Here is a 17,810-nt window from a genome sequence, read left to right as displayed (position 1 = left end):
ACTATAAACCTGCTACTGATAAATCCCTATTCTTTTCAAGTTGAACGCGGGATTAGAAGAAAAATACTGGGATATTTACGTTGAACACAATCACTGATTTAATGAAACGCTATAATTAATGTATCTACATCTCTCAAACCAAATCCAAGATAACCACCAGTCTTATACATATACCTCCTCAATACACATACGACGCTGTTCGTGTGAACCCACCATGATAAAATACAACAAATTATCTAAAGCAGATTAACTATGCAAATCTACTTCGACAGAAATCGGTCTAATCCATGTGTTTCCTCTAAACCAATGGAAATACACCGTACGTTTTATGGGCAGGAATGAAAGCCTCGTGGGCGGAGTAGCGACAAACGTGAGGTCCTCCTAGCAAGAGCTTCCAGGACCTCACCGTTTCCTATCCGTGCCCACATGCTGGATCAGGGAAAAGTAAGTTTGTCTTTCTATAGTTGCGTGACGTTAATATTTTTGCTAGCATTTCTTTGTCCTAAACAACGCCTTAAAGCGACGAACAAATGATCATGTTGATAAATGTTCATTATAGACTTTGCTTTGTCTTAACGCTGTGACAGAGCTAGGGCCTTAGCGCTATATCAACGCTGTTCTGACCTCACGCGATTTACTTGTCACATAGTTGCTGTTGACGTTGTGATATAATGTAACATTTATGGAAACCGAAAGCTATTAACAGCCCTTAATGCAATGTTTAGCAAACTGACAGAGTACAGTAAACTATTTGAAGTGCCACATGGATAAACGGAAGTAGTGCGTCACAGCCCGCCTCGCTGGATCACTTCTTGCCGCCACATTGGAATTCCGTTGGCGGGTGACGTCATCCAGAGTTTCTAGACTCCAATGTTTTGCAGTTTTCGGGTTATCCTAAATAGTAGATCGGTGGTCACTTGCCTAAATCTTTATTATCATTTACAGAGATTGCCAAATTGTTAGGAAGCTGATGTGAAACATGAAGAAAGAAATTGCTGCCGTGGTTTTCTTCCTGAAGAGGCTCATTAAAAAGGGGGAAAAGTTGGATTCTGCTCAAATTGAGAAAGTGGTCGAGAGGCTGGCGGCTGGACTGCAGGAGAAATTCAGAGGGCACTGGTACCCAGAGAACCCCAGTCAGGGCCAAGCATTCAGGTAATATTTTTTGCTGCTCAAATATAATCACGTGAATCTGGTGTCTCAAATGGTGCTCAAACTAACCAAAACACCAACACCAAGAAGTAATGTAGACTAAATAACAACTTTTATTTTTTGCTCTCTAGATGCATCAGAGTGAATCAGTTCCAGATGCATGATCCAGTGTTGTTGCGGGCCTGCCAGGAGAGTGAGGTTAAGTACTCTGACTTGAGCTTGCCCAGAGAACTCACTTTGTGGATGGATCCTGGAGAGGTGTGTTGTAGGTGAGTCTGGAGCGATTGGTGCATTGTTATTTTTAGAACCGCTACAATCGTTTTCTCTCATTTATAGTACGGTATACAAAAGTACTACAAGCTACTGCCATGTAGTAGCTTGTAGTACTTTTGTATACCGTATTTTGTAGTATATTTAGTATTTTGTAGAATCCTGCTTGCCATGTTTTATTTTTAATTTGAATTAAGGCACCTGCAATTAGAAGATTCTGTATTTTTTTTAAATAGTTAACTTTATTCTTTTGTTTGAGGAACAACAAATGTGGTATGAATTTTTTGTTTCTTAATCATTTGACCATACAACTAAAAATGTAATTTTACTGTGAAAATACTGGCTGTTCAAAGAACCACCGGTAAACATTGTCATTTTTGCATGTCCTCTTTCCTTGTTGCCAAACAATTAATATATTCTCTGTCTTTTAGTGTAGCCTTATTGGCTAATTTAGCGACCAATATTGGTTGTTTAATGGTTTGTTTTCCTCCTTAGGTACGGTGAGACAAACCCCTATTTCTCAGTGGCCAGTTTCTCTGAGGGAGAGGCAGATGAGAAGGAGGTCGCAAGGAAGGTGACCAGCGCCTTGGAGAGGGTGACATCGGACTACAGCTCTGGCTCCTCCTCTGACGAAGACTGTACACTGAGGGAGACCCCGGGCTCATCAGCCCTCACCATAGCCCTCGACTGCACCACACATCAGGTGAAAGCTATAGACACTTGTTTACGGTAGTATTTTACACTTTAGTCCTTCAGCAGGTGCTTTTATCCAGAGTGGCTCCGCAGTGTGGCTGAGAACCACTTGAAGCATAAAATCAATATTGGACTGCAAAATATCTGCTGCACAAGGTTTATTAAGGACATGTTCTGTTTATATGGTTGTTGGTTGCACTTAGAACACTATTCGTTGTCTTACCAAGTGATTTAACAAGGAAGTGCTGGTGCAAGCTGGTCGATTTTAAAACCTAATTGCAGCTTGGAGCCAGGGTTTGTTATCGAGAAGTTGCCAAATTGTTGAAATAATGGCCATCAGAGACCATTTTCTTAAATGGTTACCTGTCCCAAATATTTAGTTGGGCTCTTACTGAGTATAAGCAGGTATGCCCTGGGCATATTGCACAAGGGTGTTTGAGGGCAGACATAGGAGTCAGAACCCTGAACCCACCAGCTGAGAGTCAAACGCAACACACAAGCCTGCCTCTGTCTTTGAGGAAGCTAATATAGCTTTTTCGATTTCACAGGTGATGAACCCAAATGCTCCGACGTGGAACCCCAAGAAAAAGATGGCGGTGGGTAAGGGTCACCCACCTGTTCGGCCTCACTACAGCGTCCGACCCCATGGCCGACTCCAGCACCCCTTAAGGCACAACGTTTGGGTTCCAGAGGTCTACCGAGCAGCGCATGGATACTGGGGCGGCATGCACAACATGGCGCACTCTTACGGCTAGTGAGTGTGGAGATTTTAAGAAGGGAGAATCTTGACTATCTTTTAGGGAGTAACATCAAACTAGAGGATTGACCAAATTATTTTAATAAATTATTCTAGATGATCTGATGATAGATGATCTTTGATCTGTATTAACTGTTTTCTGCACTTTGGAACATTTATAATAGTTAGAACTAGTGCTGGGCAACAATTCAATAGTATTGTTTATCTTTGTTTGGTGTTGTATTGTCACAAAATTAAGATATCGAATCATGATACCCAGTTTTAGCGTCTAAATGAATTAGGATGAGAAGATATGCCTTTAAAATGATCCACTATGAGGTTTGAAGTGTCGGAGACAAGGGAAAACGTCATGGAGAAAAGAAAACTAGTTTTACACTGATGCCATACTTTACATAGCCATATATCTTTTTTGAATTCTTAAGCATATCGTGATTTTTATTGATATGGTGTTAAAAACCTACAATAGTTGGGATAATGAATGTTTGTTTATTGCCAGCCCTAGATTGAATATTAAAATAAACATGTTAGGTGTATTTAAAGGCTAGTAGGTGGTGAGTCAATTTTCTTTATGGGTGAATTTTGTACATGCTTCCGTCCTTTTTGAGTCACCTATTATTTATTCAGTGTAGGCTAATAAAATGTATAGACTTTTTAAAAGGATACTATATTTACTTGTTTCCATGTATCAATAAAACATTTCTATCGTTCAATCTGTAGTCCCAACTTTCATTCATAATGTGACAAATATTTGATATGCAGGGCAGAATAGTTGTGGCTTCCACGGCAGTCTATGCAGCCTACCAGTAGGCATTTTAAATGTTTCTCAGGCTCACGTTGACAATGGAAGTACACGTACTATACCTAGAATAGAACTAGAGGTTTCCTCACTTTTAAGTGTTTTTGTAGATATACCCTTGCATTGTCATAAGGATTTCAATGTAATGATGTTATACTGTGCCTTTGAAAATAAAACTATTGCCTTTCAGAGACTAACAGACATTGTACAGTTCAATAATTGTGTTTGGTTGCTTCTCAGTCAGAACGAGCTAGTTAAGATAAATCAAAGTTACATAAAAAAATTCTGAAGTTATGCTCTGACCTATTAAATCTTTTTTTTTTATGTTTGTAATGTTACAGCTTATCAATTATTAATTATGATATATATTTATATTTAAAACAACTTAAAACGATCAAATAGTTGGTGCACCCACTGGCTTCCGAAATAATGACATGGAAAGGGAAAATGTAGCTTATCTTCGTTCAAAACAAACAGGAGGGGGCAGCCGCGGGTCTAATATGAAAACGGGTCACGTGACACGCGCCCTCCTGTGTGCACCTGCCGAGGGAGGGAGCGGAGTTTCGGATGCTTCAGTAGAGTGAGCTGCTCTTTCAAATTCACCACAAGTCCGTCTGACCAAGTTTCGAGAGAGTCTGGGAATAGAGCAAAAGTTATGGAGTTCGTCGTACCCCGATTCTGCTGTGTGATATTTGCTCTAATGACAGGTAAGTGTTTCTTAACAATTTAAACGGAGATACTTGTGTGACCCTGTGTGAATTTATAGGCGAAACCCGTTGGGAAAACGGCAGTCTTCCATGGCCCGCGGACAACGAGCCAGCGGCCCTCAAGCCCCGCAGGGTCACGTGTTTACGGACATAAATCGTGTTCAATGCGATCGATGTGAGCGAAATCTGTTAAATATTACCTAGTTTTATTACCAGGCATCACTCCCCCACGGTGAGATAGGCTAACTCAGGCGTTTTAATTGTTTGGTTTCAAAACTAATTGTGTTGTGTTGGTTGGCTCAACGTTAGTGTAAATGCAAAGAGTCGAGGATAACACAATTTGATGGAAAACGAATCAGCGATGTGGGATCTCAGTCGACTAAAACTGTACCTCGTTGCCTTGTTTCAAGGTCGACAGTTTCTACAAAAGGAAATGCTTTTTAAATTTACTTTGCTATGTGGCAAGACTATTATTTAAGACGGACATAGGCTACCGCCTTGCTATCCGTCACAGCGGGGGTGGATTTACTCAGTATCGACACTATTGCTTCATCGTGTCTTTTTGGTAAAGTTAGTTTACGTTTAGAGGAAACTGGCCAATGTAATTTACAGAAACTCAAAGTGTTAATGGGTCGGCAGCTTTTTTTGTTTGTGCCTACAATGGCTTGATCCGCTTTAAAACCTGTAGCTGAAGAAGGACTTCAAAGACCTGCGTTTGTGTCTGCCATCTGCCAGCGCAGCCCTCCCCCTTCCCCCTCCGAAGACCCTAGTCCGATGGGCCAAAGATGTACGACTATAAGTCGATCCAATTAGATTACACTTTGATTTGTTCCGTCTTCAGTTGTGTGTTTGGGATAGCGGGATACCCCCTTATGTTGACCCATTCGTAATGTAAAATAATGGCCCATACGAAAAATATCCTCTATTGTAGTTTATAGACAAGCTTGTTGATGAACACGATATTGATTAAGAAGTTTTTCATGAACTACAGATGGTACTGCTTTAATCTTAAAAACGGGAAATTATGTTTCCTATCTTATTATATATGGGTGTGTTGTTCCTTTAGTGCCCTGGAATCTTGATTGAAACTACCAGGTCCTGCCTAACTTACCTTACGCATTGTTATGAGAGGACGTGTTTTATTCTTCAGCATTTATTCAAGATTTGTATAATGAGATGCTTGCTTTAATCAAACCCTCCCACTTATGTAAACCCGAGAGAGAGTTGGGGTCCAGGGCGTGGTATTTTGTCCACTTTATGCGTTTCCCACCCTTACAATGCTGTCAGACATCAAGATGATGTGCCATTGATTGATACTTGCGCCGCGAATGTGAATGAGACTTGTATTTGGTTTCATCCAGTTACAAATACACAAAAATGCTAACCATGCATAACCTCTATAATGACTTGCATGTTTATTATGTATACATAATTATTTAAAGATAAAATGTTTAAGGATGCTTAGGGTTGTGCCATTGGATGAAAACGCCATATGCCAGACTATACACATCTTGATCATAGCCCTTGCTCTACAGTTGGTAGAATTAGAATTTTATAAAATCAAGTGGTTCTTTGAAATCCAGGCAGCAGGGTATTTTAAGCATTTGTTAAATCATCTGTGTTTATGTGCATCGAGTCTCCTACACTCCCAGTTTCCGTCAGTTTTAAAAAGAAATTCCTGAGCTATGCTGCCCATACTCGTTTTGAACGGTGCCGGAACAGATGCCTGCTGTAACTCACCATCCCCTTAGCTCTGGATGGGAGAGTTTTGATTTGATGCCAGATTATTTTTCACCCGAGCCCCATCCTTGCTGCAGTTGGTCCGAGACTTCTCCCATATCTTCTCCTAATAACCTCTCAGCTGTGGCTGATTGGGTCAGGAGGGGGAAATGAAGCAACTGGTTGAGGTTAAGGAAAGGCAATAGCAGGCAGTGGCTGCTGTTACCTGGTAATCCTACACTTCAAGAGCCCTGGAAGGGAGCTGGTTGCTAGGATACCTTTTGATAACACAGTGCAAGTGTGGTTGTGTGTGTGTGTGTGTGTGTGGTTGTGTTGCTCAAATAAAGCTACCCTCCCCCACCTTAGAGTCTTCCTTGTGTTGTCTTCTCAGTAGAACTGCTCTTCATTGTGTGTTGAAACCTGATCCATGGATATGATCTGTGTATTTGAGGCGTTGCAGTTTTTAACGCGTTAGCCTTTCCATGGATGGCCGAATGCCCAGCTATACACAGGTCTTCTGCAGTTTTAAGCAGACATTCCAGTCCATGTTTAATGTATCAATATTAAGAGGGTTTCCTTGCAGATAGTTATTTAGGCTCACAGTAATCTTCAGACATGAGCAGTCCTACATGTGCCATCATCAAGGCTCTAATCCAGCCCCGGGTCTTGGACCACAATTTCAAATTCAGTTTGTCATGGCATGGCTGGTTTAGTGGTCCAGCGGGCCTCCTGTTGGCTTACCAACAACCCTGACGGCAGCATCATCACCTCCCACCCGGCTGCACGCAGCCCCGGAGCCCCCTGTCCTTGGACATGAAGCGAGAACATGTAGAATCAGATTACACTCTGGGGACGCCACTTTGTCCTCCACAATCTGACGACGGGGACGACCGACCATGAATATTCAGAGGCTCCTCCCTTCAATATTTTAGCATGCGGAAGATGTACCAGCCTGGTCCTGTTTCCCCCCCCTAGCAGAGTGTGCCTAAACTCATCAGCCGCGCAGCGAGCGGCTTTGTCCTTCTCATATCTCATTTAGAGAATGAGCAAATTGCAGGCGAGAGATCTAATTAAGGAATTTCATGGTGGTTTTAATGACTGTGTGTGTCCACTCTGTATTCCATGGCCGTCTCTTATTCACAGATTGAGAGAGTGGTTACTGCCCTGACGTGGGACTGAAGCCAAAATCCTGAATAAGAGATATTGGGAACTTGCTATCAGAAATCAAAACTCAGAAAGCAAGTCTACAACCCAACGTGTGTGTTTACATTTGGCTTATTTACAACTTTTTTGATAAGGTACAAACTGTATTCCTGTGTTTGAGACTTCCATAAAGTATGAAGGAGTGCAGTATTGAGTAGTGAAATTAATAAATTGTGTGATGATGACGCTGAATGCAATCTTTCTTCATTAAAAAAATTCTCCCTGAAGAAGTCAAATGTAGAAGTTTGATATGTGCTTTTTATTTCGGCAATGACAGAGGTGGCCGTCCTAGTCTCAATGTTGATTTATCATTCATTAACCCTCCACTTTTAGCAATTAAAAATGTTGTCTTGTCTTTCCTAATCTCTTATTCTTTAACGCTGTCTGTCGCTCCCACTCTCTCATGTGTACCCATCAGTTAAAACAAGGTCATCGTGACGTTGATTCTGAGCCATCGGTCATCATCAAGGCAACGCTCTGTTTGGACGATAAATATCCCATTCATCATTTAGCCTCTCGCTGTGCCCGGCTCAGTCCCTTATCACCCTCTTCTCCTAATGAGGCATCATGGGCCCAGTGACAAATAGACACCTTCCCTTCAATCTGAGGGCATTAGAGGTTTCTACTAGGGATGTGCATTTCTGGCAAAAATTACTATTCAATATTCGCTAGTGAGAAGTATAAGAATAATATTCGAAAATCGGTCAATCAAGGCCAACGTATTTAAGCGAATTCTTTCAGCTCCGAAACATTTCGTCAATCAAGTACGGATTTGTAACAGATGGAGTAAAAATTTGTTTTGCATAACACATGCATAGCACTACCACACCCCATTTTCAAGTATTTAAATGGACTAATGAAATGGCCTCAACTGACATGAAGATCGGTCACTGACTAGTAGTCCTTCTCCTTGGTTAAATTGCTTTCCGTTTTCGTCCTTCATGACTATGTATTCTGGTTCTTTCTGCATATAATTCTCACGGCATGCGAGCTAGCCATCCCTCTGCGAGGGTACTCAATGTGGCAGGCCGGTCCCCAGGGTGCTGCCTCTGCAGGTGTTGGTTCGAAGCCCGACGCTCCCCACCAGCTAGGTGGGTGTCAGCTCAGCTTAATGCAACACTAGACCGCACTGCGAGTCATGTCTATGGACCAATGTGTGAGGGATTAGGTTCTCAAGATTGCTACGCCGGGGGAGTAATTGTCTCACTTTATCTACTGAACAAAGTCAGAGCCTCTGCTACTCGGAAAGAATGTTTTGTTCCCAGTTGAGGCTGCTACACTTGTCTCGGAGATAAGTTTTATTTATTGCAATGCGTTATTAACGGCTGACATCCAGCCATTGTCTTGACATGGCTCTGTTAGAATACGGTTTTAATTTGTCTCCTCCTGTGGTACGCCCACCACCACTACTGCTACTGCTACCACTACTTTATTTTTCCCCTGAACACCATGGCTAATTAGACTTCTAATCTTGAAAATGGCCTGTGTATTTTCTCCTAAAGGTGGTGGGCAACTTAAAGGGCTGAGGAGGGAGAAGTTGTAGCAGCTGTTGGAGCATTTTATATAGTCATTACCTCATTGTAAAACATTACACATCATCTACTAAAAAGCTAAATCATATTTCTCAATGAATCTCTTTAAATGTTTTATCGTTTCATTGTGGTGTCAAACTTTTTATTACAATTGTGAATACAAAGTTGAGTATTGCTATATGTCCATGGTATGTTAACCAAGACAGGTAGACATATAGGAAGTAATAAACAGCAGCTGGGTTTGGCACAGCGGACAAACATTCAACTCTGTAGTTGGCCATTAACACAGCTTGTCTCTTATCGGTCCCACGTTTGTAATGGCTTCTCCCATCGCCCTGCTCTCACGGACAGGTGTCATATAAACCTGTGTTATGTCCGGCCACCTTCCATCACGGTCCTTAACCTTCGCTAGATGGCCAATCCCCCTCACCACCTGGTTTATTGCGCAGGGATATTGCAGGATCTTTCTCTGTGGTACGATGACCAGGACATCTGCCAGAGTCCCTCCTGCAAAAGGCATAGAAAGGTCAACAAGCCACCACTGACACCGGTTTAATTACCATGGTACATCTCCCCTGAACCTGTGGAAACCTGCAGAGCTCCCTGTCATACTCCTGCAGAAATTGGATTGGACTGAAAATAGCCCTGTTTCATGGTGGTCAGCATGACCATTACTGCACCACCGTAATCACATGGAGTCCCATTTTAATAAGCATGCAAAGCATAAAAGGGCCCTGACTGCAGCAGCTCTCGCTGTGTGTGTTGGCTCCCGAGGAAACAGCTGTTAAGTGTCTTAATGGAGACCATGTATAATTCATGGCCGCACACAGAGCTGCAAAGCTGGCTGGCTCCCTCCAAGTGGACGATAATTGCAAAGGGAGGTCCCCGTTCCCCTCTAGACTAGCCCAAATGGCTTCACCATCGTTTTGCAGGCCTTGGCACAACATCAACTATACATTTATTCCCTGTGAGACCCAGCACCTTGTGAGAAGAGGCTGTACCCTCACGTTCGAGCTGGGCACGCACTGCACAGCCCATTAAAATAGTTAAACTGAAAGAGTTGTAGTTTTTAATCACCTTTGGGAGCACCCATTCACACTTTTCAGAACCTATAAACGCCCCTTTACAGAAGTCGTTATGTCTCCGAGGCAGCCTGCAACCTCAAACTACCTTTTCGAAATGCATGAATACCATTGTTTGATTTTACAGCAGATAATGGGTGCTCCATAATCCTTTGGCAGTGAGGTCAGAAGATATCTGATACACCTGACCCAAATATACCAACAGCTGAAAACAAACCCATTTCTAAAGTTTGATACATGGGAGATGAGACAAATTATTAGGATGTCTGCCCCCAAGTACCCTGCAGTGCCCATACGTTTGCAGACACCCACTCAGGCTTAGTGTCTCTTTCTTGAATAGATTAATTGGGCCAACTGGGCTTGACTGTATTTACCAAAATTACATAATTTCAGTCCGATGTTTCAAGAAGGTCCAAAAGTAGTAAAAAAAGATTCCGATCCACTTAGTTGGGACATTGTTATTTTAAGATGTGTAGATAATCCTCCTGTTTGTCTTTGTTGAAACAAATATTAATTGCAATGTTTTTGATTCAGCCCCTCCTTGTGAGTAAGAAGGAGATTTTCAGAATTAAAACGAACTCCATAACCGTGTTCGTTCAGCTCTAACTGGCTGTGCAACTGTGTGATGCAAACTAACACACCACGTGCTGATTGGGTTTTGTGAGCGGTTTTAGTTATAGGATGTTTTTTCGTCTTTTTATACAATTATTGAAATCTCCATAAATGAACATGATCACTGATCTGTCCAAATAATGAGATACGAGCTAGTTGAAATGGTACACATTGCGACTTTAATGTGTTGGCTGAAATAATATTGCAACAGGCTGTAGCATCTATCCAACAGCATGATTTGTGAACCAAATATATTTCAGGAGCCAAATACACATTGCCAAATTGAAGATGGGAATTCAAAGAGTTATGCTATAGTTTTCGCCACCTTGGAAACCTTTTTAACATAATCTTCTTATTCTCTGTGGGGCATATCAACCTATACAATGTCTATTCTTTCTATTGCCTGAGTGCAGCAACTTTACATAATTCATATTTAAACTGAATTAATTTTGAGTTATGTACAGTTGATTTTTTCCAACATCACAAACTGAGACCAGATCTTTTTTTTTTTTTTTAACCAGGGGCTTATTCCGTCTTCTATGCGTGTGTCAGATTTGCTTAGCTGTGGTAAAGTACAGAACGGCACAGCTACTGCACAGCGTTTTAGATGCAATTAATGCTCTGAAGTCAAATATAGCATGGTAGTAATCTGCATTGATGCACATTTACGCTCAATATTGTTCAGGGAGGTCAGGGTCCGGTTGGTCTCCGGGGCTTAAGTGATCAAAGTTCCTCTTCTACATGCTGGCCAGACAGAATCCACCAACCTTTTGAACGTCAGCCCAGCGTTGAAAATCACGGTTTGCAGTGTTTGCATCCAGTAGCAAGAGAGTCCTTGTATTTGTGCAGTGCGGCTGTCAGGGCTTACAACATTTATCTCTGCCGCCCAGACACTCGTATAGTCTATATCAGCCTGACAAGTGTCATCTCTTCCCCAGCGCCAAAAATAAAAACGAAAAATTAATGTTGGAGGTTGGGGGTGGGGGGGAGTACTGCAGCAGCAGAATCCCTGTTGTTGATGATTTGTTAAAATCATGAAATGATTAGAATTGGGTTGTCTTTCTTTCTTTTTTATAAATGTTTGACCGTGGTTTCATGCCACTTATTAAATACGTTGGCCTTTGTGGCCATCACTTCGCCTTCTTTGTGTGGCCACTGGTAGCATGAGCCGGAGGCTAGTCCTCGCCCGCTGGTCGTCGTTGAGGGCTAACGGTAACTGACATTTGCCACAGCTAACTTCCCGCTGGGCACAACATTGAGGTATATTTACCCCACCTGCCGTCTGTGAAGCACTTTGGATCAAACAGACTTGTCTTAAACAGAGGCCTGATATAACTTCCTGTTGAGAAGGCAGGAGAGGCGGGAGAAAATAGATAAAGGAGTCAAGGGCTGATCCAACGTGTTATCTTTTAACAGCTAGCTTATCTTGATGTCCTGTTGTAACGTGACCCTTCCACAGAGGACAGGAGCGTTTGTCTATGTTGTGCCGCGTTTCATACGGGCTGAGTTCTGCCCAGTGGTCAGATCCACAGCCTGGAGGCAAGGGCTTAGGGATGGCACAGATGCATTAAAAGGGGATATTGATCCTCTGTGGTTATTACAAAGTACATCATCAATACATCATTTTTCGTTCTTTGCGCACTGTCCCCATGACACTTTAATCAGAAAATTCAATATTTGTTGAGTGAAATTGTGTTGAGTCTGTCGGAGCCAGTGTCTCCATAAGGGCAACCCATTTGAAATGACACACAATGCCATCTCTACTTCTAGAACTACTTTTACTACAAGTGACAATAGTGCCAGCATCATGCTACAGTCTGGGAGGAAAGGAGTATAACTAAATTTAGACCAGAACCTTGGAGGCATAAATGACTACTATTACTACTACAACAGCAACATGAGTAAGACAAGCTCATTGAGTGCCTCTAGGCCATCCCACTGACAGGTTCTGCACTACACAGAAAATGGGTATCTGTGAAAACTGCATCTAGATCTGCACATTAATTTTTTGTGCAGCAAATGTGCTTGTGATTTGACGCAATGTGGGGAATTCAGCTGCGACCCAAATAATCTGATCAATTGACAGCCGCTTTGTGTTAACACCAAGGCAATGACAGATTGCAGAGAAATATGTCAGCCCGACTGCAATGCCAGCTTTCCCTTTTTGTTTGTGGTTTATGTGGTCTTATGTATGTCAATGATTTATTGGAGGTTCGATAGTGGGTAGTTGGAGTACAGCCACCCAGGGTAGAATTTCCGGGCATCCAGGAGTCGAAGGGTATTCCAGGTAAAATCATTTCAACTGTTTTGAATCGCCCCTTTTTTGGAGAGCTCACTTTCCTCCAGACAGCAGGGAGGAATGTGGAATGCATCGGAGGCATTTTGTGCCGAGCACAAGACGGTCCACAAATACGCCTACATGTCTAAAGGCTGCCCTCGCACCTCAATCCTCTTAGTACTCTGGCCGACCGCCACCGGCCGTCTTACTTCATTGTTATCAACATTTGGTTTATTTTAGTTGTCCATGTGTGGCCAATTCGACCTCACTGGCACCTTGGTTTTAAGTAGAACTTCTTTGTGTCGAGTACGTGTGCACATACAATTCCAAATCTGGTTGTTTCTTCAACTGAAACTCTGCATAAATGCTATGAGGAAATGTTTTTAGTATCTGTTTGTGAGGGACCAACCTTGTTTATTCACATTCCCTGGTCGGGCCCAATTCTATGTTAGTGAGCTAAAGTTCAGCTGAATATTAGATACATTTCAGAATAGAATAAGCCTAGCATATTGCTTCGAGGTCAAAAGTCTTTTTAGGTGTGTTTTTAACTCCCGCTTTCTTTGAATAATCTTCTCTTGAATAGGTAGGTTTCTAAAAATATATATATATATCAAGTGGGGATGTTATCACTCTGTTTGCATACAGGAGTGATTTTGGTACTTTTGTGAGAAGCCCCTTTTCCTATTATACTTGAATTTGATATCTTCTCCTCTGTGTTCAAGTTCCCCTATTCGAATGTCATAGTGTGTTATAGTGTGTGTATGTGGGTCTATTTGCAGTGCGAATGAAGTGGCAGCTCTCTGCAGCAGTTGGCTTGTCTGTGTTTGGTCAGCGGAGCTGGCCCCCCAGATCAAAGCTGGCATTGTGCTCCTGGGGGCACGGGCAAAGGCCAGAGTCTGACAGAGTAGTGTACGACCCAAGTAGATTACTGTGCAGCCATGCTGGCTGAAATTTACCGGGTAGATGCTTTCACTCTGGGGGTCTAACCGGGTGATAAACGGGGGGTCTGTCCGACAGGATATCACAGACTTTATTTGCTCTGGGAGAGGGGGGATTGAATAGAGTATGACAGGTTTCCTCAGCAAAACGGACCTGTGACTACACCCCTGTGAGACATGTGGCTTTCATTTCTTGCTTCACAGTGAACACTTGGAAAGCGCTGCACAGAGATACCCATCTGCCTTCCCTTAAAGTTCCTCCTCGTGCTTCAGCTTCCAAAGAGAAAATAATCTGCTGTTAAATACAAACTTGCAAATGCACAGTGGAGTGTTGATTGATTAATTATTTTTTTACTCAAATTGCATTATAATATGACGCTTGTTTTAAGAGGGGCTGTTAAAAGTGTCCTTTTAGCACTGTGTGAGAGAGGGATCGGCTGAGTCGGCTGCCGTGCTGTGCACTGGGATTAGAAGGGGTTCCCTGGGAAAATGTGAGGGTATACAATGTCGTAAAGCGTCACCCCCGACCCCATCAGTCCCAACCCCCTACTCCCCCCTCTCAACAGTCACTTCAGCGTGCCCAGCTCTACTGTAGTGCTCCTCTAAGGATTTTCTTTAGGCCAGGTGGTTGCTTCCCAAAAGCATTGAGAGCCCTCATGGCTCTGAGACTCTTTTCAAAACATTCAGTCACTTTCCAATCATAAAACAATTGTCAATTATTGTGCCGTTCGAAGTAAAGTACATTTTTATATTTACCGGATCACCAGGCTGTTGACTCTATCCGCTGAGATGGAATGTCTCTTTACCAAGCAGTAGTCAATCATTAATGAATGCCAGCTGAACTGAAACGTTGTTTGGTTTCGGGTCTACGAGCCAACCTAAACACAGTGTCTCCGATTGGTCTCACACCGTGGGTCCATGTTGACATGCAAATGGTTGGATTGAACGTCTTCTATTTATAATTCTTCACAAATCCAGCTTAGTGTTGTTTAATGAACATTTATGGGATTGTTTGTGGGCAAACTACAAGGTCCTCTCCACACAAACATGCACGCAAACCCTCACGCACACGCACACAAACGCACCCCCCCCTGTGGAAGCGTGGATGACATGCTTTTGTAATTAAACAACCGGCTTCGCTCTCTGAAATGAAAACACGCTGGCAAGCCGCTCTTCCAGCCGCACAACATCTACAAGGTGCATTTGCCAAGGCAACACATCTCAGGGGACACCTCCTATGCAACGCCTCCATATTCTCCCTTTTATACTCTTTAATTTGCTCCTGGCAGTGCTACACTGTCTCTTTGTTGCTGCTGTTGTGTGTTTTTTCCCCCCGTTGTTGTCCTTCTTCTTCCTGTTTGTTATGGGGTTGCTATCAGCAGGCTGTTTATAAGGTGCTATCTGCGTTGCTGCCTGAGATGGCCTCTCGCCTATCGGCTCCATGACGGGAACAGGCCCTGTATTATCGCCAGCCAGCGCACTATGTATCCCTGCCTGGGCTCCCATGAGTCTTGACGCACAGGTGTGTGTGTGTGTGTGTGTGTGTGTGTGTGTGTGTGTGTGTGTGTGTGTGTGTGTGTGTGTGTGTGTGTGTGTGTGTGTGTGTGTGTGTGTGTGTGTGTGTGTGTGTGTGTGTGTGTGTGTGTGTGTGTGTGTGTGTGTGTGACTGTGTGTGTGTGTGACTGTGTGTGTGTGAGACTGTGTGTGTGTGTGTGTTGGGCACTGCGTGGGCGGGGTTTGAGTTTCTCAAACTGGGGGTAACAAGTGAGAGTCTCTGGAACAGGGACATTGTTATCTCACTCCTCAGGGTGCTTTCAGATAAAGAAGCTTTCTTCATGGGGGTGGGGAGAAGGTTGGTGGCAATGGTTTGTGTCAGGCTCCCGGACGGTGGCTTTTGGTGGAGAGGGAGGTTAGACAAGCAGCAGATGCTTGAATCCACTGGCCTGCGCCTTGTGAAATGGTAATGCACTGCCTATAAATAAACCTGTACGCTTCCCAGAGGCTGAGCCGTGAGGAACTCTGCACGCAAAATGAATTCTGATGAACAGATTAACCATGTATTAAGGAATAAAAACATTTCCTGCCGCCTCTTCCTTGTATACTCTGCCATGTGTCGCTCATTACACAGTCTATGCCCGGGAGAAGAACAGTGGTTATGTGTTCATTCCATATATTATTCCCCGCAGTTACACATATCAATAGACCTTGTCTGTTGTCTCGCTGCATGACGAGCAGCCACCCCAATCTCTCTGTATTTATTTATAAATTGGGATTCCTAAGCCACCGGTAGGTCAAGGATTTAGCTATGAAGGGGATTCATGTTGACCTAATCTGATTAGAATAATGACGGTTAGTGTGGTTGGCCTCTAGACGCTCATAACACCGCCAATAACCAAAGCCCCCCCCACTTCCATCTCCGCGGCTCCCTGTAAAAAAATAAAAATAAAAAAGGCTGTTTAAAGCTGAGGCGGGAAAGTCCTCGTCGGTTAATGTACAATTGTGTTAAAACGGCCGTCGGGTCGTGCGCTCCGGGAATTGACGGGAGGCTCAACATGGCGGCCAGATCTCTCGGCCTGCATTACATCGCTATCAGTGTGGCTGAACGGCCCCCGCCTCGTCCGCACCACTTGATAAACCTCGGAGCTCGGCGCGAGCTCGCAGATTGTTGGAAATGAATAGTTCTCCCAGAGGGGACCCTGGGACGAGCGTTCCAAATCCCCTTTTCATTGCTTCTTTATTGAGCTTTTCTTCCATTCCAGCTTCCATTTTATTCATGTATTCATTTATTGATGTATTACTTTCGCAGCTCTCGGGGTAGTTCCTGTGTGACCACTGCCTCTGGCACGCATGTCAATAAAGGTGCATGACTGCATGTGTTTTCAGCCCTGTTCCACACGAACCCCTTAACCATCAGTCCCCTGCTTTCTTTTTTTTTCCTGAATGGTGGCCCCGCTAACCACCCGCTTATCGGTTGGCTTCTCTTCACTCATCCCAAAAATAACTTGCACTCTGTCACTAGTTGGTTCCTTTTCTCCATTCAGGTGTTTTTGAGGGCAGGATGTGAGCTCAGCAGGTCTCCTCATTAGCCCTTCCACATGGATTTGTGGAGTGTAACCCCTCCACTGAAACCCTGTCCCCCTTAAAGTTTTGTCACCTCCCAAAGCACGGGAAAGCTGCACCTAGCATTTTAGTTTGTCGGGCCCGAACTCGGATGACAAAAGGCTTTTACCCGTTAATGGGTCATGAATGCGTGGATGCCCCGTAAACCGCCCACATGACCCAGCGCATTCAGTCATCCTTTCTCGTCTCGTTCACTACGGCTCGGCCATGCGAGACAGAAATGGATACAGCCCAGTGAGCCCACCCTCTCCTCCTTTCGGTATGTCCTGGCTTTATCGAAAGCCCCCCTGACCCCCAGGAGTGCTCTCTGGTGGTGAAAGGTCAGCCCCGGTGAAAGAGGCTTACGATCCAGCGCTGCCACAACCAAGAGCTTGGATGGCCTTTCCCCTCGGCCCGGCCCCAGAGGGTTCATTGGAGGGAACTGAGCACCGTGGCTGTCTGGCCCGCAACGTGGGGTCATCGTGGCTGTCCCCACGGGGCTACAGCTTTCTCAGCCTGCCTTATCCTACCGTCCACCTGGAAACCTTGTGACAAATCACTCCTGTATAAAAAGGTCTTTATTTCGAGGCATGTGCACACTTCACTGACTCAGACTAATCCGAGCAGGCTTTCAAATAGCGGATTCTATCCATGGAAAGTCTAAGTTGTTAACGTTTGGGGAATATTTCTGTCTTTGCCTCATTCATCTTTTGAATGGAGCTACTTTATATTGCATTGAGTGGTCTGTCCTTGATGTATTCCTAGTGGCATAAGAACACCTCCAAACACCAATCTCTTCCTATTCTCTTCAGAATCTCTCGCTCTCTATGTCTCTCTCTCTCTCTCTCCCTGTCTCTCTGTCTTTGTGTGTAAAGATCTGGTTGCTAGGAGACGGGATTCACTTCCCATTGTATGGCGATAAAAGGGGAAGGGGTCTGGTTGGTGGAGTGGCGGCGTACCATCAGCAAGACTGGG

General features: G+C 43.8%; 2 protein-coding genes across 2 annotated transcripts in view; both read left to right on the top strand.

Annotated features, from left to right (window-relative positions):
- Positions 1-335: 335 nt before the first annotated feature.
- Positions 336-3,579, top strand: btg3 (B-cell translocation gene 3). Its single transcript, XM_056594490.1, has 5 exons — positions 336-444; positions 946-1,152; positions 1,281-1,418; positions 1,915-2,122; positions 2,661-3,579. The coding sequence occupies exons 2-5, from the start codon at positions 980-982 to the stop codon at positions 2,865-2,867; spliced, it is 726 nt and encodes a 241-aa protein (XP_056450465.1). The 5' UTR covers positions 336-444; positions 946-979; the 3' UTR covers positions 2,868-3,579.
- Positions 3,580-4,190: 611 nt separating this feature from the next.
- The window catches only part of cxadr (CXADR Ig-like cell adhesion molecule), a 30,737-nt gene continuing 17,117 nt past the window's right edge, over positions 4,191-17,810 (top strand). The window contains exon 1 of the mRNA XM_056594420.1: positions 4,191-4,372. Coding sequence (XP_056450395.1) covers positions 4,321-4,372 — 52 coding nt within the window. The 5' untranslated portion in view covers positions 4,191-4,320. The remainder of the gene's footprint in view (positions 4,373-17,810) is intronic.

Source organism: Gadus chalcogrammus, chromosome 7 (assembly GCF_026213295.1).
Source record: "Gadus chalcogrammus isolate NIFS_2021 chromosome 7, NIFS_Gcha_1.0, whole genome shotgun sequence".
Taxonomy (NCBI): Eukaryota; Metazoa; Chordata; class Actinopteri; order Gadiformes; family Gadidae; genus Gadus; species Gadus chalcogrammus.
The sequence above is the reverse complement of the archived record's forward strand: the minus strand, read 5'-3'. Positions and strand labels throughout refer to the sequence as shown.

What these genes read in the sequence shown, in the direction of transcription:
- btg3 (XM_056594490.1), top strand. Translation starts at nt 980, where the DNA reads ATGAAGAAAGAAATTGCTGCCGTGGTTTTCTTCCTGAAGAGGCTCATT. An exon ending in CCTGGAGAGGTGTGTTGTAG is followed by an intron (nt 1,419 to 1,914) that starts GTGAGTCTGGAG and finishes TTTCCTCCTTAG; the next exon opens with GTACGGTGAGACAAACCCCT. An exon ending in TCGACTGCACCACACATCAG is followed by an intron (nt 2,123 to 2,660) that starts GTGAAAGCTATA and finishes TCGATTTCACAG; the next exon opens with GTGATGAACCCAAATGCTCC.